General features: G+C 42.1%; 1 protein-coding gene across 2 annotated transcripts; it reads left to right on the top strand.

Moving 5' to 3' along the window:
- Nucleotides 1-1420: 1420 nt before the first annotated feature.
- On the top strand, nt 1421-22097 carry LOC134388442 (zinc finger protein 709-like). 2 transcript variants are annotated; one of them, XM_063111486.1, is made up of 4 exons: nt 1421-1490; nt 19915-20041; nt 20245-20305; nt 20695-22097. In XM_063111486.1, the coding sequence occupies exons 1-4, from the start codon at nt 1488-1490 to the stop codon at nt 22028-22030; spliced, it is 1527 nt and encodes a 508-aa protein (XP_062967556.1). In that variant the 5' UTR covers nt 1421-1487; the 3' UTR covers nt 22031-22097. The 2 variants fall into 2 exon arrangements, with proteins under 2 accessions (XP_062967556.1, XP_062967557.1); XM_063111487.1 differs by lacking the exons at nt 1421-1490; nt 20245-20305 and having other exon boundaries at nt 19962-20041.
- The last annotated feature ends 418 nt before the right edge of the window (nt 22098-22515 follow it).

Below are 22515 nucleotides of genomic sequence, written 5' to 3'. Positions count from 1 at the left end.
CCACAGCCTTTATCAGACAGCTTCCTCCAGGCGCCCAAGCCGGTCCCGCCAGGAGGATATTTGTGTTTCGGAGGAACTTGCTCCTGACTTTACAGCGCTGGCGCTGGCCTCTTCCTGTACTCACTGGGCCCTTCCTGCTTGTTTCTTCTGGACACGGGGTCACAAGTATGCATTGGAACAAGAGGAAGGGCCTGATGTCCTCCAGCAACCAGGATTTTGAGACGAGGCATTTGGGGGCATTTTTGGATGGCTGAAGCACTGGCCAATGAGGCGCCCGTGGGGAAGAGGGTCGATGCCCCACAACCCAGGGGGTCTCTGTTCTCCTGCCCATCGCCGTCGGGATCCAGTCTCTTGTGCTCCAGAGGCCCCAAGTGGCTCTATGGCAACCCCTATCACTCTGTGACCAGCGTCGTGACCGTGGGAGCCTAGGGAAGACGGCGGAACTCCCGGAAGCCGAGAAATAGTGAGTGTCTGGAGGGCGTCCCGAGTCGAGGAGCAGGGGCTGGTTAGAACCGGCAGGAACTGGCTGTGGCCGCGGAACTCGGACCTCCCGCCCCCCCGTGGCCAGAGGGGACCGAGGGCCGCACTGCGCCGGCGGCGGACTCGGGGTCGCAGACTCGGGGGCTGAGCGCGGGAAGACCCGGGTCCCGCGGCCATGGCCGGCTCTTGGCGCCCGGCCCCGACACTCACCCTTTCCCGGGATACAGGGTTTCCTGGCGTCCTCTCTATGGCTTCCGACGAGCGTGTGTTACAGCGCGACCGCAGTTGCAGCAAAACCACTTGGGGTCCCTGGAGCGCGAAGGCACGACAGTAGAGGACCCCGCGGGGTGGGGGAACCTCCACTCTACTCCCCAGGGCGCGCCGCATCGGTCAGTGCTTGTCCTGTCTCCAAATACCGCCAACTGCCTCATCCCAAATCCCTGGTCCCTGGAGGACATCAAGCCCTCCCTCCTGTTCCGGTGGGCGCCCCACCTGCTCTGAGGGAAAGAGGTCGCTGCATGGGACACTGAGCCTGGAATTTCCCTGCACACTTGTGGCCCCGTGTCCAGAAGAAACAAGCAGGAAGGGCCCAGTGAGTACAGGAAGAGGCCAGCGCCAGCGCTGTAAAGTCAGAAGCAAGTTCCGCCGAAACACAAATATCCTCCCGGCGGGACCGGCTTGGGCGCCGGGAGGAAGCTGCCTGATAAGGGCTGTGGCTAGAAGCTGTCAATCTAGCTCCCCTCAGCCACCGATTGGGTCTCATCTCCTGTCACTCAGGTCCCAGGAGACAGAGCCTGGAGCAATGTCCAATCGGGGGCGCTGGGGCGGGGCCCTGCGAACAGTCCTGTTCCACAACTGGACCCGGACGTTGTCTCGCTGGCAGTGCTCAGATTCCTGTCCCGCTACCCTAGTTCCCTCTGCCAACTTTGTTACAGTCTCTGTCGCTGTGTTTCCTGCTCTGGTGGCGGAACGTTAGGGAGGACGCAGGGGCACCCGAAAGCCGGGAAATGGTGAGAGTCGGGCGGGCGTCCCGAGACCGGAGCGGGGCCGGTTGGAACCGGCCGGAGCCGGCCGTGGCCGCGGGACCCGGGCCTCCCCGCTCTCAGCCCCGGAGTCTGCCGTCCCGAATCCGCCGCCGGCGCAGCGCGGCCCTCGGTCCCCTCCGGCCGCAGGATGGGGCGGGGCCGGCGGCCCGAGACCCCGGGAGTCCTGTCCCGTCCCTGCGGCGGCGACCTCGGCCCGGCCCGAAGCCCTCTCTGGGCAGCCCCGCTTGTCCCCAGAGTGTGCGGTGACGGCGGGGTCCTCTGGGGACACCCGACTCGGGCTGTGGAGCTCGTGCGGGGAAGGAGCTGTGGTCTGTGGGGTCCCCAGTCCTTCTTTTGCTCCCGGATCACCGATTTTCTTCCGAGTCTTCCCAGTGTCTGGGAAGGAGGGTCTCAAATCCACAGCCCTGTCTGTCCCCATACCCTACCTCTTCCTGGGCTGGCCATAAATCCATAGATTTCCAGATCCCTCCCCGCATTCCCGAACGAGGACTTCCTTCCCCTCTGCAATTCGCTACAGCATTATCAACTGTTTGACCTTCGTTGTACATTTCAGAGAGACCCAATAGAGTAATCGTTTATCGTTCTTTAACGAGCAATGGACGGCTCTTTTATTTATTTATTTATTATTTATTTATTATATATTATTTTATTTTATTTTATTTTATTTTTAAAGATGACCGGTAAGGGGATCTTAACCCTTGACTTGGTGTTGTCAGCACCACGCTCAGCCAGTGAGCGAACGCCAGTTGCTATATAGGGATCCAAACCCGTGGCCTTGGTACTATCAGCACCACACTCTCCTAAGTGAGCCACGGGCCGGCCCTGGATGGCTCTTTTAAAAGATTTCTTTTTTTATTTGTGGACTTTTCACTTGGGAGGAAGGCAGAAAATAACCACCTGAACTTTGCTGTATAAAATCTTTGTCTCACCTCCTTTCATCTTCCCTAAGTGCAGACGCCTTCTCAGAATGTCTTTGGGGTGAGGTTCCCGTTTGTAAACAGTACAGGCTTATGTGTCTTCAGACCTACCTCCTGTTTTTTCCTGGTCGTGGGTTTCAGAACTGCCTGGCGCTGACCCAGAAGCCTACAGCTGCCCAGTCTCTTGGAGTGTCTAGTGAGTGTCAGGCCCTGGGTCATCTCCCAGAGGACAGCCTGAAGTGTGGTGGTGGGGCCCCTCAGGTGAGCAGCTGGAGGCCCTGGGTCTGGGAGGATGTAATACAGGAGCCCCAAATCTCCGAGGGTATTGCCTAGTGGGTGCCTATTATGAAGAACTTATTTGGTGGCCCAATGAGTAGAGACATTGGTTTATTAGACTTATGAGAGTCACTAAGGGTGGCTGGTCAGGGAGAAAATCCGCACCACCAGGGGGTACATACAACAGTTATATAGTGAACAGATCAGAGTAAGGGATGTAAATCTTTTTCAGACCGTCACCCAGTTCACATAACTAAGAGTGCACGGGAGATCTAGCTGAGCAGATAAATTAATCTATTCACTACTCTCCTGGCGCCAGAGTGCTAGTTCATTTACTTAGTGTCCTGCTCCCTCCAGCCTTCTGTTTGTCTTAAAGGGGATGTGCCTTTCCTTGGGTAACTACCTTGGCCAGGGGTAGTCTCCCAGCATGGAGGGGATACTCAGGTATGCACGAGGAGGGGGGAATAGGGCTATGTCCAGCATTTACCCTACAGGGGGGTCTCCTGGTTTATCCTTTATCTAAATAGCTGACCCCTTGGGACACTCAATTTTTCTACTGCCAGCTCATTTTCATTCCTTGGAGACACATTGGTCAGCCAATCATGCTAGTATTGAGGGAAAAAGATTGAAATTATTCTTGCCCTCTGGTTTCTCTCAGACTAGTGAAGGGGGAAAAACTGTCCCCAAAGACAATGAAAACCCATCCCATTGAGGTGATGCAAGATTTGAAAAACAAAATGAAGTGCAAATTGGGTATAAAGGGCACAAGCCAGTGTCTCATGGGAGGGTGTGCCTTAAAGCACTTCAGTGAGTAGGATAGGGTGGCAGATGTCCTACGTAATAAGTGTCCACCTTTGAAACATGAGTCAGACAGGTGTGTGTTCCAATCAGCACTGTGTGTCCCTTTAGTCACCTTGGTTTGGTTGCTTATTTCTGTTTTTCATTAAATGTAAAATGTATTTTATCAATAGAGATTGAAAGATAAGGTATTTACAAAGAGGCCAGAAAGAAGAGGATTTTGGGAAAAAATTAAATATCTAGTCTATTTGTTAAAAAATTTATTTACATTTTTTTTCTTTCTCAGAGAGAGTGCAGTAAGTTTCTGAGATCTGGTGTTTCTTTTGAGTGATTTCAAATGGAATTCCAGGGCTTAGCCTTGAGAATACTACTGAGGAATACAAACAGGGAAAATCTCTCTTTCATTATGGCTGCTTAAAAATGAATACATTTCCACAAAGAAAGATAAATTGATGAATTACAAAGATTTGCCAAAACATCAATTCCTTTTCTTTGCAGCGTGGAGAATTAGTGACAGTGGATAACTCTGCTTTATTTCCTTTTATTTGGACTTTGTAGATTAATGCTAAATCCTATAGGACAAAACTTGGCAACACCTAAAAGTGTTGAAGTATGATTGTTTACTAAATTTGTCTTGGAAATGACAATGTGAAAGGGTTAGATATTTGTACTTTTTCAGTTGAGTTATAAAATACAAATGTCTTACAATTTGCTTTCCTCCCAAATACATAAACTGCTAGCTTGAGTGATTTTTGCTGGATTTTTTTTTTTTTTTTTTTTTTTACTTAAAGGAGATCTATGAGCTTTTCTTTTAATATACACATGAGAATGGAAAACTACATAAATAGTAGTAGTCTTTTCAAAATAAAATTGCAATCAGTACTTGAATCTCCAAGCTCTGAACTCCATAAACAGTGTTTTTTGAGGTGGTAGATTATATTTTATATACCATTATTTAGCATTTATCTCTTTGTTCCTTTAAAATGATGGAACCTAAAGCACTCTCTATAATGCAAAGCACTGCTACATTTCGACAAGATATTCCTAGCCCAGAAATGCTTTGATTTTTATAAGGTTCCTAGAATTACATTTGAGAAAGTAGGAGAAATAGATTTCATATACTTGAGAACAGTAATCTTTTTAAAAAACATTCCAAATTTATGTGATATTGTTATCAGTCTCCTGAAATTATTTACTCCCTGCCCTTTAACACTTGAAGTAAGGGTTCCTAAGGTTTGAGTAAGTTGCCTCTTAAATAATGGGGCTTGAAATGGGACACCTACAGCCAGATTAACACATAGGATAAAAAATGTGGTTCATATCCCCTACTAGTATTAGGGTTCAGTTCCTTTTAATTGATTACATATGAATTAACACTGTTCTTCATAATGTTCCTTTATCAAATCTAGAGAAGAGAAACTTAGGTGATCAAAGCAGATAGAGCACAGTCCTGCAACAGCTACTTAAAAAGGAGAAGATCACTTCTATGCAAATGCAAAGTATCCCCAAAGTCCTAGTGCAGTTTTCAGCCTTGATACTTGTAGAAGTATAAATGCTACAAAACTATAAAACATCACTTGAAAGTTTAGTTACATTTTCTTCAAAGTTTGCAAATTTTGAATATTAAGCTTCCAATCCCAATTTTTTTTTTTTTTTTTTTAAAGATGACCCGTAAGGGGATCTTAACCCTTGGCTTGGTGTTGTCAGCATCACGCTCAGACAGTGAGCAAACTGGCCATCCCTATATAGGATCTGAACCCACAGCCTTGGTCTTAGCAGCACCACATGCTCCCAAGTGAGCCACGGGCCGGCACTCCAATCCCAATTTTTTATTTCAGTCGAAGTCTGCAATCTTTGAGGAGGATTCAAACAAAAAATTAAAATCAAAAGCTCAATATTCAAAATTTACAGAACCAAGAAAGTAGAAGAAATAAAATTAAATTTTGAAACAAAGCCCTGAAAAAGCGCACCATTTATATTTCTCCTGCAGTGCCGTGGAGGGCCCAAGTACAGAAACTTTCAGGACACCCTGCATTTTACTATCTGTTCATTATCCTTGGGCCACCATGTTCGTTGGCATTATGAAAAGATCTTTTAATACATTTATTTAACAAGAGGAAAATTATGAGAAAATGAGAAGCACCATTATAGTTTATAAGAAATGCAGTGTGGACTCAATAGAGGTAGATAATCAATAACTGATACTTTCTCTGTTTATGGCCCCAAACATGCTAAAATGATGATAAGCAGTGCTTGCACAGAATATGAATGACAAGTGTTATCCAGCAGCTTTTTGGTTTAAAATGATTGCCAATAATGATAAGGTTAAAGGCCTTTCTAAGTAACTTTCATTCACTTAGAAAGGCATTTAACTTACGCTGAAGTCAACATCTGTCCCACTAACTGGAAAAAAATTGTTTTTTGACCCCATTCTTCTTGCCTTCAAGGTTTGGGACAATCAAGCTGTGTGGAAGATGGGCGACTGTCAGATCCTCAAGGACATTACAGTTGAGGACATGAATAAGATGGAAAGTCATATTTTGGAGCTACTTCAGTTTAATATTAATGTTTCTGCCAGTGCTTATGCCAAATGCTTCCTTGTCCTTCACTCCTTAACAGATGACAATCACCTGAATTTTCTATTGCTCCTCTTAGCAAAGGAAGAACACAGAATCTGGAGACCATTTCCAGATTGTGTGTAGAGCTGCAATGAGAAGGTCTTTCAGCTGATAACTTTATTGGTATTAGCGCTCTAATACCATCCTGTCTTAAAGAGAGAAATGAGTTATAATGTCATGAACACCTCATCTACAAAGACTGGAGAAATGTCACCTCTCCTGCTCAAAACTTAGCAATGTTAGTATTTTCACCAAAAGGAAAGACCTGCAATTCAAGAGTCTCGTGCACAATGAGGATTACATTCCGTAAGAAAGAATGGGACCTTGTCCACGAAACAACACACTCTTCTTTTTTAATGTGAACAAGAATTACAAAAACCACTCCAGAGCCCCCAACCCACACTCATATTTGCTTACTTCGTAGCCTGATGGCTGTGAACTTTGTGAGGTTTTTTAATTAATAGTTTAAATTCTCAGACTTTAAAAACACTAACCATATAACTTTAATGTTTTACTTTTTTTCTTGCCATCCCCCCGCCCAATTGCTGTATATATCTTAAACATGAGATATTACCCTTAAAACATGGGACTCAAATCATAAACCCACTTATGAGCAGACAGTAGCGTTGTTAGGTACTGAGGGGTTCTTCCTACTGTATCACTGAAGCTGCCAGTCATTACTAGCAATCATTTTAAACCAAAAAGCTGCTGGATAACACTTGTCATTCATATTCTACGCAAGCACTACTTATAAATGAACTTTTTAGTACTGTGTGGCACTAAAAAGAGTAGGAACACATCTGTAAATAAGTTTCATATTCAGGGTCATGCTTCAAGTGTACCTCTGGCACCTTTTCTCATGACAGTGGATGTGGTCTCTCTTCATTTATACCCGGGGATCTATTTGCATCCGCTCTTTATGTGGTAATATGTTGCCAAGGTGACACTGGTTTAAATGATTGCTCTTCCTTTTCTTGTACATCCGTTTATTTGCTCAGGAAAGTTGTGCTTGTCCTTGGATGGTGAGAAGGGTTTGATCCCAAAGCTAAATCTTCTGGCGTCTCGGGTGGCTGATGTGCTACAGGTGGTGTCCCTCACAGGCTCCGAAATCCAACTCGGTGGGCTCTGGCAGCAGGCCTGCTGCTCTCACCACCCTGTCCCTGGCCCTGCCTCGTAGATCTCGCAGTCGGACTCGTAGTCAGGCTCCTGCAGCTCCGTGCGCCGACCCAGCTTGAGGCTAGCACTGGGGGGGTCCGCAACGGGTCAGCCTGTTTCCCGTGGGCCACCTGCTCTCTCCATCTGCTCCTGTCAACCACCTGCGCGTGCGCCTTCGCGGGACCCCACACCGCGCTCTGCAGCCGTCCCATCCCCCGACTGGCTGGATTCTTTAAACACTGGGTTTAGATAAGGAGTGACTTCTTTCTGAAGGAGTGTAGCACCAGGGCGAAAGCACCAAGTGTAAGATCTGCAGGCATCTAGAAGGTCAGGCAGAAAAGGCTTTTCTTTCCTAGGGAGGGGTAAACACGATTAGAAAGAACATGGGAGGGATGGCGTGGTGAAGAGCTGCAAAGTCAGATCCTAGATCAGGGAGTTTTTCCCGGAGGCCAGGGACTTCTCAGTGGGACAATAAATGAGGGGGTTGATGCTCTTGGCTCAGGCTGCTGACGGTGGGACTGAGTTCACAGGTTCGGAGGAAGGAGAGAACCTTAAAGTTTGGTTAACAAATATTTTGTTCCGACTGATCAGTGCAGACAAAACTGTTGAGCTAATCGTTTATGAGGCAAAGAATGATAATTTGGAGATTCAGTGTCTGGGTTTGTTACACATAAAAGGGGACTTCGTCTGCGTCATGATGGGAAGGGTTTTTCTTGCAGTAGCCTGCTTTTCCAGAACACCAAGGATGTGCTGGTGGGTGTTTCGTTAATCATTGTTATTTATCAGGGTTACAGAGCTTGGGTAAAATTCAGCAATGTCTGCAGTTTGGTTTTGCATCCGCAGTTGGATCAGTCATAGTGTAATTTCTCCAAAATGAGAACATCTGTGAAAGTCAGACTGAAAAAAAGACACTGAGTTTTGCATCGTGGAGAAAAAATTAATTAGTGGGTTTAGTTGCTTATCTGCTGTTGTTATCGAGCCAACCAAGCCAGAATTTGCTCACTTGTGCATGGTAAAGCCGATACACTGACACTGGGATTGCAGTGGTGGAAAGACAGGCACTTTATTATTGCAAGAAACGTTTTCCTGGGTCTAATCTCACTTCATTATGGGGATCTTTTATCTATTGCTAGATTCAGTTTGCTAGTATGCTGCTGAGGCTTATTGAATCTGTTTTCTTTATTTGCTTATTTCTTTGGCGCCTGGCTGATACAGGGATCGAACCCAGAACCTTGTTATCAGGACCATTTTCTAACCAACTGACCTAACCAGCCAGCCCCTGAATCAGCTTTCAAAGAATATATTCACATACAGCATTGGAGTATTATAACAGAGTCAGCACTACATTAGTAGGGTAGAGAAATTTAAGTGAACTCTGAATACAATAAGGAAAGTTTTGGATTTATAGTCCAAAGGCAAGGTGAGAGAAAGGATGGAACTTGGTTAATTACCAAGGTGGGGGAAGAGGAACTTAACTGGATATGAAGAATGGCAGGGATTCTCTCAAAACTGACGTAGAAGGATTCTTGTTAACACCAGGTTCTGCAGGCCAAGGCCTAGGCATAGTCAAGAAGAGGGCTTTGAGGAGCCAAGTAACGTTTTCATTAAGGAGGGAGTCCTTGTGTCCCTCAGCTTACCTCCTTCTAGGGCTAGGAATAAACCCCTCAATTTCTGGTTCCTGTCTATCTACATTCTCAAATATGATCTTCCCCTCTCCAGTTCACATCATTATTTACTACTTGTCCCCCATGCTACAATTGAAACAGCCACAGCATTTCAATGATTATTTTTCTACAGACAATAAAAGGCTCTTTTTTTAAAGACTTTTTTGTTTGTGAATATTTTACATGACAGGAAAGCTGTGAATAACCACCTAAAACTACATAATAGAAAATCCTTGTGCCTGATGATTAGTGATGTTGAGCATCTTATATGCTTAATGGAAATTTGTTTATATCTTGAGGAATATCTATTCAAGTCTTTTGCCATTTTTAAAATCGATTTCTTTATTTTTAAAAATTATTATTTTTAATTGTGGTAAGAAACACATAACCAGAAATTTACCATCTTAACCACTAAGTGTACAGTACAGTAGCATTAACTATACTAACCTTGTGTGTGAGAAGAGGTTAGAGTATAATGACCTCTGAACTGGGAAGAAAATTCAGACTGAAGAACAAGGCAGACAAATTCATACAGTTTACAAGGATTTTTATAAAAGGGTAACTTACATACAGGGAAGTTCACACTCAGCGAATAATCAGACACCTACAGTACGTGAGAGTTCTCCCTCTCTGTCTTTTAGGTAGGAGTTATATAGCATAACTTCAAAGAAATAGTTTAAGAAAAGTAAGTTTATGGACCGGCCCTGTGGCTCACTCGGGAGAGTGCGGCGCTGGTAGAGCTGAGGCCGTGGGTTTGGATCCTATATAGGGATGGCCGGTTGGCTCACTGGCTGAGTGTGGTGCAGATGGGACGACACCAAGCTGAGGGTTGCGATCCCCTTACCGGTCAAAAAAAAAAAAAAAAAGAAAAGTAAGTTTCCTGTGATCAAAAAGCAGGGAGCTTGTGATGCCTGTGTGCAGACTAGGTGACACCAGGAGTTGCAAAAGGTCACCTGTTTCCTGCACCCTAGGTTCCTGTTGTGCTTGCCCTTATGTTAATTTGTAACTGTTCAGTGAAACAAAGGGATAAGGTTAAACAGGACTCAACGTGGTGGGTAGGACAAAAGATGGCATTAGTTCTGCTCACCCTCTAACACCTTGTTGTGCAACAGATCTCCAGAATCTTTTATCTTGCAAAACTGAAACTTTATAGTCATACATCAAATGCCCAATTCCCCCTGCCCTGCTGCTGTTGGCAGCTACCATTTCACTTTCTGTTTCTATGAGTTTGATAACTTTACATAATTCACCTGAGAAAAATCATACACTGTTTTTCTTTTTGTGACTGACTTATTTCACTTAGCATAATGTTCTGAAGGTTCTTCATTGTAGTATGTGCCAGGACTTGGAATGTCCTTTTGTAAGTATAAATAATATCTCATTTGTATGTATATGTATACTACATTGTGTTTATCCATTCATTTGTTGATGGACATTTGGGTTGCTCCACAATGTAGATGGGTGTGAAAATATCTCTTCAAGATCTTGTTTTCAGTTCTTTCGAAGTGAAAATACATATACCCAGAAGTGGAATTGCTGGGATATATGGCAATTCTATTTGTATTTGTTTGAGTAACAGCCCTACTGTTTTCTGTAGGGGCTGTACAATTTTACATTCTCTCCAACAGTGCACAAAGGTTCCAATTTTCTGACATCCTCACCATCACTGTTCATATGGGCTGTTTAATATTTTTACTGTTGAGCTGTTTTTATTGTTTATTATTGTGTCTTTTGATATTAACACCTTTCCACATATATGATTTGCAGATATTTTCTTTTTTTTCCCAAATGACTTTATTTATTTATTTATTTATTTATTTTTATTATTTATTATTATTATTTTTTTAAATTTTATTTTGTCAATATACAATATGGTTGATTATTGTGGCCCATTATCAAAACCTCCCTCCCTCCTCCCTCTCCCCCCTCCCACCCAACAATGCCCTTTCTGTATGCTTGTCATGTCAACTTCAAGGAACTGTAATTGTTATGTCTTCTTCCCCCCCCTAGGTTTTTTTTTTGTGTGTGTGTGTGTGTGTGTGTGTGTGTGTGTGTGTGTGAATTTATTTATTTATTTTTATCTCCCACCAATAAGTGAGAACATGTTGTATTTCTCTTTCTGTGCCTGACTTGTTTCACTTAATATAATTCTCTCAAGGTCCATCCATGTTGTTGCAAATGGCAGTATTTCATTCGTTTTTATAGCTGAGTAGTATTCCATTGTGTAGATATACCACATTTTCCATATTCACTCATCTGATGATGGACATTTGGGCTGGTTCCAACTCTTGGCTATTGTAAAGAGTGCTGCGATGAACATTGGGGAACAGGTATACCTTCGACTTGATGATTTCCATTCCTCTGGGTATATTCCCAGCAGTGGGATAGCTGGGTCATATGGCAGATCTATCTGCAATTGTTTGAGGAACCTCCATACCATTTTCCATAGAGGCTGCACCATTTTGCAGTCCCACCAACAATGTACGAGAGTTCCTTTTTCTCCACAACCTCGCCAGCATTTATCGTTCAGAGTCTTTTGGATTTTAGCCATCCTAACTGGGGTTAGATGGTATCTCAGTGTAGTTTTGATTTGCATTTCCCGGATGCTGAGTGATGTTGAGCGTTTTTTCATATGTCTGTTGGCCATTTGTATATCTTCCTTAGAGAAATGCCTACTTAGCTCTTTTGCCCATTTTTTAATTGGGTTGCTTGTTTTTTTCTTGTAAAGTTGTTTAAGTTCCTTGTATATTCTGGATATTAATCCTTTGTCAGATGTATATTTTGCAAATATTTTCTCCCACTCTGTTGGTTGTCTTTTCACTCTGTTAATTGTTTCTTTTGCTGTGCAGAAGCTCTTTAGTTTGATATAATCCCATTTATTTATTTTTCCTTTGGTTGCCCGTGCTTTTGGGGTCATATTCATGAAGTCTGTGTCCAGTCCTACTTCCTGAAGTGTTTCTCCTATGTTTTCTTTAAGAAGTTTTATTGTTTCAGGGTGCATATTTAATTCTTTAATCCATTTTGAGTTGACTTTAGTGTATGGTGAAACGTATGAGTCTAGTTTCATTCTCCTGCATATTGATATCCAGTTCTCCCAGCACCATTTGCTAAAGAGGCAGTCTCTTCCCCAGTGTGTAGGCTTGGTGCCTTTGTCAAAGACCAGATGGCTGTAGGTGTGTGGGTTCATTTCTGGATTCTCTGTTCTATTCCATTGATCAGTGTGTCTGTTTTTATGCCAGTACCATACTGTTTTGGTTATTATAGCTTTGTAGTATAGTTTAAAGTCAGGTAGTGTTATGCCTCCAGCTTTATTTTTTTTGCTCAGCATTGCTTTGGCTATGCATGGTCTTTTGTTATTCCATATAAATGTCTGGATAGTTCTTTCCATTTCTGAGAAAAATGTCATTGGAATTTTGATGGGGCTTGCATTGAATTTGTATATCACTTTGGGTAGTATGGACATTTTCACTATGTTGATTCTTCCAATCCAAGAGCATGGGATATCTTTCCATCTTCTTATATCCTTTCTAATTTCTCTCAGCAGTGGTTTGTAGTTCTCATTATAGAGATTTTTCACATCCTTGGTTAACTCAATTCCTAAGTATTTTATTTTTTTGGTGGCTATTGTAAATGGGCAAGCTTTCTTAATTTCCCTTTCTGCATGTTCACTATTGGAGAATAGAAATGCTACTGATTTTTGTGTGTTGATTTTGTATCCTGCTACTGTGCTGAAATCATTTATCAACTCCAAGAGTTTTTTTGTAGAGGCTTTAGGCTGTTCAATATATAGGATCATGTCATCAATATTTTCTACAATTCGGTGGGTTGCCCTTTATCTCTATAGATAGTGTCCTATGATGCACAAATTTTTAAATTTTGATGAGGTCAAATTTGTCTATTTTTTCTTTTGTTGATTGTGGTTGTGGTGTCATAACACAAGAAATCATTGCCAAGTCCAGTGTCATGAAACTTTTGCCCTATAATTTCTTCAAAAAGTTGCTTACTTTTAGCTCTTATCTTCAGATATTTGATTCATTTGATTTCAGTTTTGTAATATGGTGTAAGACAAGGCTTCAACTTCATCCTTTTACATGTAGACATCCAATTTTCCCAGCACTATTTTTGTGAAAAGACTCTCTGATAGAGTTTGGATGTGCTGCCAAAACTCATGTGGAAATCTGATCCCCAATGTGGCAGTGCTGGAAGCTGTTTGAGTCATGGGGGCAGATCCCTCATGAACGAATTAATGCTCTCTCTGGGGAAAGAGGGGTAGCGATTGAGTTCTCACTTTGTTAGTTCCCATGAGAGCTGGTTGCTTAAAAGATGCTGGCACCTCCTCTCTCTTGCTTCCTCTTGCCATGTGATCTGCTTGTACCCACTGGCTGCCTACTGCTTTCCACCATGGGTAGAAGCAGCCTGAGGTCCATGCCAGATTCAGCTGTCTCGAATTGTAAGCCAAAACCTTTTTTCTTTATAAATTACCCAATCTCATGTACTCTGTTATAGCAACACAAAATGGACTAATACAGAAAATTGGTACCAGAGAAGTGGGGTGTTGCTTCCATATTTGAAAATGTGGAAGCAGCTTCAGAATTGGGTATTAGGCAAAGGTTGGAGGAGTTTGGAGGATTCAGAAGGAGACAAAAAGACAGGGAAAGTTTGGAATGTCTTAGTGACTGGTTCTGTGGTGTTGAGCAGAATGCTGATAGAAATATGGACTGTAAAGACCCTCCTAAGGAGGTCTCAGATAGAAATAAGAAAGAGTTTATCAGAAACTGGGGCAAAGATCACCCTTGCTGTGAACTGGCAAGGAATTTGGCTGCTTTGTGTCCATGCCCTAGGACTTTGTGGAAGTTGGAACTTAGGAGTTGTGAACTAGAGTGTTTGGCAGAAGAAATTTCTTTTTTTTTTTTTTCTTTTTTTAAATTTTATTTTGTCGATATACATTGTGGCTGATTATTGCTCCCCATCACCAAAACCTCCCTCCCTTCCCCTCCCCCCTCCCCCCCAACAATGTCCTTTCTGTTTGCTTGTCGTATCAACTTCAAATAATTGTGGTTGTTATATCTTCTTCCCCCCCCCCCGGTTTGTGTGTGTGTGTGTGTGTGTGTGTGTGTGTGTGTGTGTGTGAATTTATATATTAATTTTTAGCTCCCACCAATAAGTGAGAACATGTGGTATTTCTCTTTCTGTGCCTGACTTGTTTCACTTAATATAATTCTCTCAAGGTCCATCCATGTTGTTGCAAATGGCAGTATTTCATTCGTTTTTATAGCTGAGTAGTATTCCATTGTGTAGATGTACCACATTTTCCGTATCCACTCATCTGATGATGGGCATTTGGGCTGGTTCCAACTCTTGGCTATTGTAAAGAGTGCTGCGATAAACATTGGGAAACAGGTATACCTTCGACTTGATGATTTGGCAGAAGAAATTTCTAAGTAGCAAAGCATTAAGGAAGCTGCATGGCTACTTGTGACAGCCTACACTGAGTTATAGCAGCAAAGGCACAACATAAAGCCAGAATTTAAAATGGAAGCAGAGCATAAAGGTTTAGAAAATTTGCAGCCTGGCCATGTGGTAGAGAAGTAGAGAGCATGCAATGGTGAAGCTCAGCGACCATAATAAGATTAGTACAAAGGAAAAGGATTATCAGGAGAAGGGGGAAAAGGCCCTGAAGGGACTGAAGAAGGCTCCAGGACCAATCCTTCCATTACAAGCCCAGAGGCCTAGGGAGACAGAATGGTCTTGGGGAATAGGCCCAAGGCACCCTCCACAGGTTTGCTGCCCAGCGCCACTTCGAGAAGCTGCTTCTATCACCAGCACCCCAGCTGCTTTGGCTGCTCCAGCTGTGGGTAAATTGGCCCCAGGTGTGGCTGGACGTGCAGTTTTGGAAAACACAAGCTGGAAGCCTTGGTGGCATCCACGTGGTGTTAGGTTTGCAGACTTGCAGAATGCCAGAGCTGTGGAGGCTTGAGAGCCTCCACCCTGATTTCAGAGGATGTGTGGAAAAGTCCAGAGGCCCAGGAAGAGATCTGTTGCAGGTGTTGGAGTCACTGCAGAAAACCTTCGGTAGAGCAATGCCAAGCAGAAATGTGGGGTAGGAGTTGCAGCAGAGAAACCCCATCAGTGCCATGCCTAGTGGAGCTGTGAGAGTGGGACCACCATGGAGACCCCAGATCTGTGGAGCTACCAGCGTGCAGCGCTAGCCTGCGAGAGCTAAAGCATCACCTGAGACCAGGAAAGCCAGAGCTGCCAGAGGACTTGGGGACCCAACCCCCACACCAGCATGCAGAGGAAGTGGAACATGGAGTCAAGTTACAAGATTCACCAGCTTTGAGATTCAATACCTGCCCTGCTGGGTTTCGGACTTGCTTGGGACCTGTTACACCTTTCTTTAGGTCTATTTGGAAATAGGGGGGCCTATTTCTCCTTATGTTTGTCCCACCGTTGTGTCTGGGGAGTAGATAACTTGTTTTTCATTTCACAGATGGGACTTTGAACTTTGGACTTTTGAGTTGAAAGAAGCTAAGACTTTTGGGACTGTTGGAATGGATTGATTGTATTTTTTATGTGAGAGGGACATAAAGAGTTTTGGGGGCCAGGGGCAGAATGATAGAGTTTGGATAGAGTTACTGCCAAAACTCACGTGGAAATCTGATCCCCAGTGTGGCAGTGCTGGAAGCTGTTTGAGTCATGGGGGCAGATCCCTCATGAATGGATTAATGCTCTCCCTAGGGGACGAGGGGTAGCAAGTGAGTTCTCACTTTGTTAGTTCCCATGAGAGCTGGTTGCTTAAAAGACCCTGGCACCTCTTCTCTCTTGCTTCCTCTTGCCATGTGATCTGCTTATACCTGCTGGCTGCCTGCTGCTTTCCACCATGAGTAGAAGCAGCCTGAGGCCCATGCCAGATGTAGCTGTCCCAGAATTGTAAGCCAAATAAACCTCTGTTCTTTATAAATTACCCCGTCTCAGGTATTCCTGTTATAGCAACACAAACGGACTAATACACTGTCCTTTTTGTACTGAATCATCTTGACACTCTAGTCAACAATTATTTTACCATATAAGTAAAGATATGTTTCTGGGCTCTCCATTCTGCTCCGTTGGTCTATATCTCTGTGTATCTGTCAGTACCACCCTGTTTTGATCACTATATCCTTAAGTAGATATTTGAGGATTTTTGTATCAGTATTCCTATGGGATATTTGTCTTTAGTTTTCTTTTTGTGTCTTTGTCTGTCTTTGGTGTTAACATAAATTTGGCCTCATAGAATGAATTTCAGTTGTTCCCTTCACTTCAAGTTTTTGGAAGTGTTTGAGGAGAGTTGGTATATTTACTGAAATGTTTGGTAGATTTCACCAGTGATATTATTTGATCCTGAGCTTTTATTTGTTGAGGGTTTTCATTATAGGTTCAAACTTTTTATTACTTGTATGTGAGCTCATTTTCTATTTCTTCAGGACTGAGTCTTGGTAGATTCTGTGTTTCTCAAAATTATCTACTTATCAATGTTATTCAGTTTGTTGGTATATCCCTAGAGACTCTTTAATTAAGGTGTAAGTTTTTACCTCAAATTTGTCCAGGCTCAGCCTTAGGAATTCATCAGTTACAATTAAAGTTTTCCTATTCCTGTTCCGCTTTGCACAGAGATTTCTGCTTATGAATTTCTATTCTAGCAAGTTATCATTCTGTGGACCTACCTCTTTGTCTCTCCAATTTGGGGACAGTGAATTGCCCTATAACCTCAGTTCTCTGAAACATCTAAGAAGAGTTGTCGCTTTTAAGCTTCTTTACTTTTTTCATGTGTGAAAGGGAATGCAGCCTTCTATGTCCTTCCATGCCAGACTAGAAAGTGACTCCACTTTTTGATGCTTGCTGACAGGTTTAAGCAGCAACCCTCCTCCTTCCCTTTCTGCCCCACATCTGGATAAAGTGATGACAAAGCCTGGGGGCTCCCTCCATTGGTGCTGGCAGGAGACTCAAACCATATAATCCCCTGCCCAGGGGAGTGAATTCTCAACCTAGCTTCCTACCTAATCCCAATAAATACCCAGGCCAGGCTCCTTTCCTTGCTCCCTGAAGGCATTTCCCACCTGGTTGAGAGGCCTGTCCTGCTGTCCCCAGAGACCTCAATCATGTGAGTAATAAGCCTTTTCATACTCTTTCAGCGTGTGTGTGCCACATAGCCATCAGCGTCAGCCTCAGAAGCACACCTCTGAAGGTGACCATAGCAGTTGGTGCCATAGACCGGATGGCTAGACATTGACCACCTCCCCCTGTGTCTGTCCTTCTGCTCCAACGTGCTGACTGACCTGCTCTGCTGCCTGATGGCCAGTGCAGGCACTTTGAGCTGCTGCTTGCTGGGGAGCTGGTGCTGTGAGCTGTGCTGTTCTGTGTTAGAAACATTATAAAGCAATGTGTCCTCAGGTCACCCTCCTATCTTTTGCAAGCCGTGCTACCCTCTGTTAGTTTTTTCTGCCAGTTTTGTGAATTAAATCTCACATTGCCACATTACAGGGCAGACAAACATATACAAATTATGTTCTTTTCCATACTTAATCCTTTTTTTTTTTTTGGTGGCTGGCCAGTACAGGGACCAATCTTCATTCTTTCTTTAAATTTTTATCATGAAATATATTCATAAAGGAATTAATTAAAAGATTGTTATAAGATTTAGTAGTAATATAAATATCCTTGGGATCCTCATCAAGATTCATAACTGGGATTTGGGCAATTGTTAGAGTCTCCTGATGGTCCCCTACCTGAGTCATCTCTGTCTTGCTCCATAGATGACTACTGTCCTGATTCTTTGGTTATTATTTAAATCTTCACCATCTGTTATTTTTCTGTACACATGATCTTTTCATTTTGCTTCCTTTAAACTTCTGATAAGTATTTGTTAAAATAAAAATATATATATATTTATGGGCCAGCCCGTGGCTCACTTGGGAGAGTGTGGTGCTGATAACACCAAGTCAAGGGTTAAGATACCCTTACCGGTCATCTTTTTAAAAGTAAAAAAATAAAAAATAAAAATATTTATCATTTGTTGGTGGATTCCTTGGCTTAGTATGTTTCCCCACATACTAATGTCTGAGGCTTCTCACCACCCAATTTCCTTCACCCATTTCCATGGTCATGGTGTTCAAGCTTTTTTTAAGGTTACTTTTTAGTCTTGTGAAAAATGCTTCTCATTTTTTATCTGTGTGTAAGTGCAAATGCACAATAAATTCTCCACACATTAGTGAAAAATTGCTGGGCTGTAGATGGTAGTTAAATTTCGGGAAATAGGAATGGAGTTTATCAGTTGACTATCTTCCATTCATGCATTGTATTTATCTGCTATGGTAATCAGTACTTGGCATTGTCTAATTGGCTAATTTTTGTCTTTGTAATCAGTGTGAAGTGGGATCTGCCTGACATTTTATTTGACTATTTTCTGATTACCATGAAGGTGGACCTTTCTTCATATGTCATCCTTTACCTTCTGTTAACTATTTTGGTCATTTTCCAGTTTTTACTCATGTGTTTATTCATTTTTACTCTGCACATTAATCTTTTTACATTGCATATATTGCAGATATTTTTCTTCTACTTGTTGTCTTTTACCTTCCTTGATTTTAATATATTTAAGTTTGCCAATCCATTTCTTTATTGCTTAATCATTTTCTCATATGAGAAAATTCCCTATTTTTGGCACCAAAAAGACATGTGCCTGTGACTTCTCAAAGTTTTCTAGTTTTATCTTTCACATTCAAATGTAAGTAAATTGATTATTGTCCATGGAATAGTGGGTATATGGTGCATTTCTCAATGATATCACTTTGTCCCTGCCTCATATATTGAAGTGCTCATGATTTCTGCTACTGTTGTACAATTCCTGCTGTGAGATTTGGAAGGTAGAAGTGAAGTAGGCATTAGTTGTGTTTTGGAGGCACCATTCAGGGAGACAGCCAGATACATACAGGCTGTGTGGACATCTGCTTCCATGCCATTTTCCTGATTGTTTGGTTTGCCATTTAAGAGTAGTTTCAAAACCACCAACAATGAATTGGCTTCCACTTTCTCAGAGTTGGTGTAGGTTCCCACAAGTGTATGTCTGCAGAAGCCCCACATCACAGATGCATCTGCAGTTTGGATTTTCCTGCAAGCCGTAATATGTATACCAGGCAAACAATTCAGACTGTCATGGTTAGGAATATTCTTTGATAGTCTGACTCCCCCGGATTGAATTTGTCTGTATATTGAATTTGCATACAGTCTAATTTGTACAGTGAACTCCTCTGTTTGTACTGGTATTGACTATTCCTGATTCAGGATGAGGCCAGTGAACCCAAGATGAATCCAATCTTGAGCCTACAAAGGGAGGAAATGAAACTTGCCTTGCTGCTTCCTGGGCAGCGTGCCCTGCCCTGTAGGTGGCCTCCAGCCACTCAGAACAACTACAGAAGGACTGTGGATACTGAGAAGATGCAGAGCACTGGATCCATGTGAGAGTTTCCTGCTGGTGAAAATGAAGATTTTGAAGAAGGGAGCATTTTCATACTGTGAGGAGAGGACAGGAGGGCATGTTGAGCTCCAAGCATTAAAACCTTAGGTTTCCCTGACTCATCACCCCCTGGTCTGCACACTAGTTAGTAGGACTTTGTTGTGACAGGTGCTATAGATCCCCTGTACAAAGAGACTTTCGGGTGATTCAGGCAGCACATCTTACTGTCTGGACCTACCAAAGAGAGGCATGTTCCTCTGCTGCTGTTGCTTTACCAAATAGTTCTATTCTGGCATCAGAGCTCCTGTGTGTGAGGAATTGAGTCTAGACAGAATAAGGGTCTGGTTACCAAATCTCATAATAAATGTTTGCAGTCCACAGAATGATGTGCTCTCCTTTTGAAGTAAGTATAAACCACCAGTGCTGTCAGTCTCACCCATTCTTTCTGACACATGTGGGGTGTTTCAGGACTCAGTTGCCTTTGAGGATGTGGCTGTGAACTTCACTGTGGAGGAGTGGACTTTGCTAGATCCTTCCCAGAAGAATCTCTACAGAGATATGATGTTGGAAACACTGCAGAACCTGGCATGTGTAGGTAAGGACAACATTCTTCCACTTAATTACTTAGAGAACAAGTATTTCTTGCTCAGCAGTGCAGTTCAGTGACTTAGAATTTGGAAAGAGAATACTTTTACAAATAAATCAGGAATGGCTGTAGTGTACCATGAACATAGAATCTAATAATTTTTATATAATTTTATAATAACTTATGATGATTTTTCTGGGTGTACCTTTTAGGAAAAAAATGGGAAGACCAGAATATTGAAGATCAGTATAAAAATGCCAAAAGAAATCTAAGGTAATTTGCATTTAGAAGAAAAAGATATGTCCCTCAAGAGAATCTTAGAATGTCAGGAAATTTTAAAAGCAAACAAAACAAATGAGCTCAGCTTCAAATTTATTTATTACTAGAAAATTTTCTTCAGAAATATCTACTTAAATGTGACATGTTGCAAAATAGTTCACTAGGAAACACTATTAAGAAATCTGATGTAAATATCAGCATTTTGATAACAGCTATGGTCAAGCCAACATGCAGACCATTTAGTTCAGTCATGTTTAAACAGTACACACAGGGCATAAAGCCTATTTCCTTGATAAGGTTAAAAATTTAAGTCTAATATTTATTAATAAATAGAAAATCATTTATAAACAAACCCTTAGTAATGTGCTTTTTACTTTTTACAGAAGTCATATGGTAGAGAGAGATTGTGAAATTGAAGAAGGTAGTCAATGTGGAGAAACCTTCAGCCAGATTTCAGATTACATTCTAAAGAAGACTGCTGTTGGATTAAAACCACATGAAAGCAGTGTGTATGGAGAAGTCCTCACTTGTCATTCATCCCTTAACAGACACATCAGGGCTTATATTGGGCAGAAACCATGTGAGTATCAGGAATATGGAGAGAAGACAAATAAACGAAAGCAATGTGGGAAAGCCTTCAGTTGTCACCATTCCTTTCGAATACATGAAAGGACTCAAACTGGAGAGAAACCCTATGAGTGCAAGGAGTGTGGGAAAACCTACATTTCTCTCACAAGTGTTCAGAGACACATGATAACACACAGTGGAGGTGGACCTGAAAAATGTAAGGTCTATGGGAGAGCGTTTGATTATCCTAGTTTATTTTGTATACATGATCAACCTTATACTAGAGAGAAACTCAATGAATGTAAGCAATGTGGGAAAGCCTTCAGTAGTTCTAATTATATTCAAATACATGAAAGAATTCATACTGGAGAGAAACCCTATCAATGTAAGCTATGTGGGAAAGCCTTCAATAATTCCAGTGACTGTCGAAAACATGAAAGGATTCACACTGGAGAGAAACCGTATGTATGTAAACAATGTGGTAAAGCCTTCAGTCATTCCAATAGTTGTCGAAAACATGAAAGAGCTCACACTGGAGAGAAACCCTATAAATGTAAACAATGTGGTAAAGCCTTCAGTCAACCCAGTTCTGTGAGAATGCATGAAAGAATTCACACTGGAGAGAAACCCTATGAATGTAAACACTGTGGAAAAGTCTTTAGTTGTTCCAGTTTCATTAGAATACATGAAATAACTCACACTAAAGAGAAACCCTGTAAATGTAAACAATGTAATACATTCTTCACTCAATCCATTTCAGTTAGAGTGCATGAAAGATGTCACACTGGAGAGAAACCATATGAATGTAAGGAATGTGGAAAAGCCTTCAGTTATTCCAGTTCTTGTCGAAAACATGAAAGAAGTCTCACTGGAGAGAAACCCTTTGTATGTAAACAATGCGAGAAAGCCTTCAGTTATTCCAGTAGTTGTCAAAAACATGAAAGAACTCACACTGGAGAGAAACCCTATAAATGTAAACAATGTGGTAAAGTCTTCAGTCAATCCAGTTCTGTGAGAATGCATGAAAGAATTCACACTGGAGAGAAACCCTATGAATGTAAACACTGTGGTAAAGTCTTTAGTCGTTCCAGTTTCCTTAGAAAACATGAAAGAACTCACACTAGAGAGAAACCCTATAAATGTAAACAGTGATAAAGCCTTCAGTCAATCCATTTCTGTTGGAATGTGTGAAAGAACGTTCAGTGGAGAGAAACCGTATGAATGTAAGGAATGTGGGAAATTTTTTATTTCTCTTCAGTATGTTAGGAAACATGATAATGTACACTGGTGATGGACCTTATAAATGAGGTTTGTAGGAAAGCCCTTGTTTCTCTCCATTCATTTTAAACACATGAAAGAACTCACACTGGAAACTCTATGAATGTAAACAATGTGGAAAATCAGTGATTGTAGGTCCTTTTGAAGACATGAAAGCACTCACACTGGAGAAAAACCCTATGGATGTAAACAATGTGGGAAAGCCTTCAGTTGCTCCAGCTCCTTTGGAAAACATGAAATAATATATACTGGAGTGAAACCCTTTTAATGTAAGGAATGCGGGTTAGCATTCAATTTTATCAGTGACATTTGAAAACATGGAAAGACTCTGACGGGAGAAAAATCTTATGAATGTAAAA

This window comes from Cynocephalus volans, chromosome 10 (assembly GCF_027409185.1).
Source record: "Cynocephalus volans isolate mCynVol1 chromosome 10, mCynVol1.pri, whole genome shotgun sequence".
In the NCBI taxonomy this organism is placed as follows: Eukaryota; Metazoa; Chordata; class Mammalia; order Dermoptera; family Cynocephalidae; genus Cynocephalus; species Cynocephalus volans.
Note: the sequence above shows the minus strand (reverse complement) of the source record. Positions and strands in the feature narration are given on the sequence as shown.

Bases quoted from the DNA above. Each gene is read 5' to 3' on its own strand.
- LOC134388442 (XM_063111486.1), top strand. The intron at 20,042-20,244 runs GTAAGGACAACA...TGTACCTTTTAG, and splicing joins GCAGAACCTGGCATGTGTAG to GAAAAAAATGGGAAGACCAG. The intron at 20,306-20,694 runs GTAATTTGCATT...TACTTTTTACAG, and splicing joins AATGCCAAAAGAAATCTAAG to AAGTCATATGGTAGAGAGAG.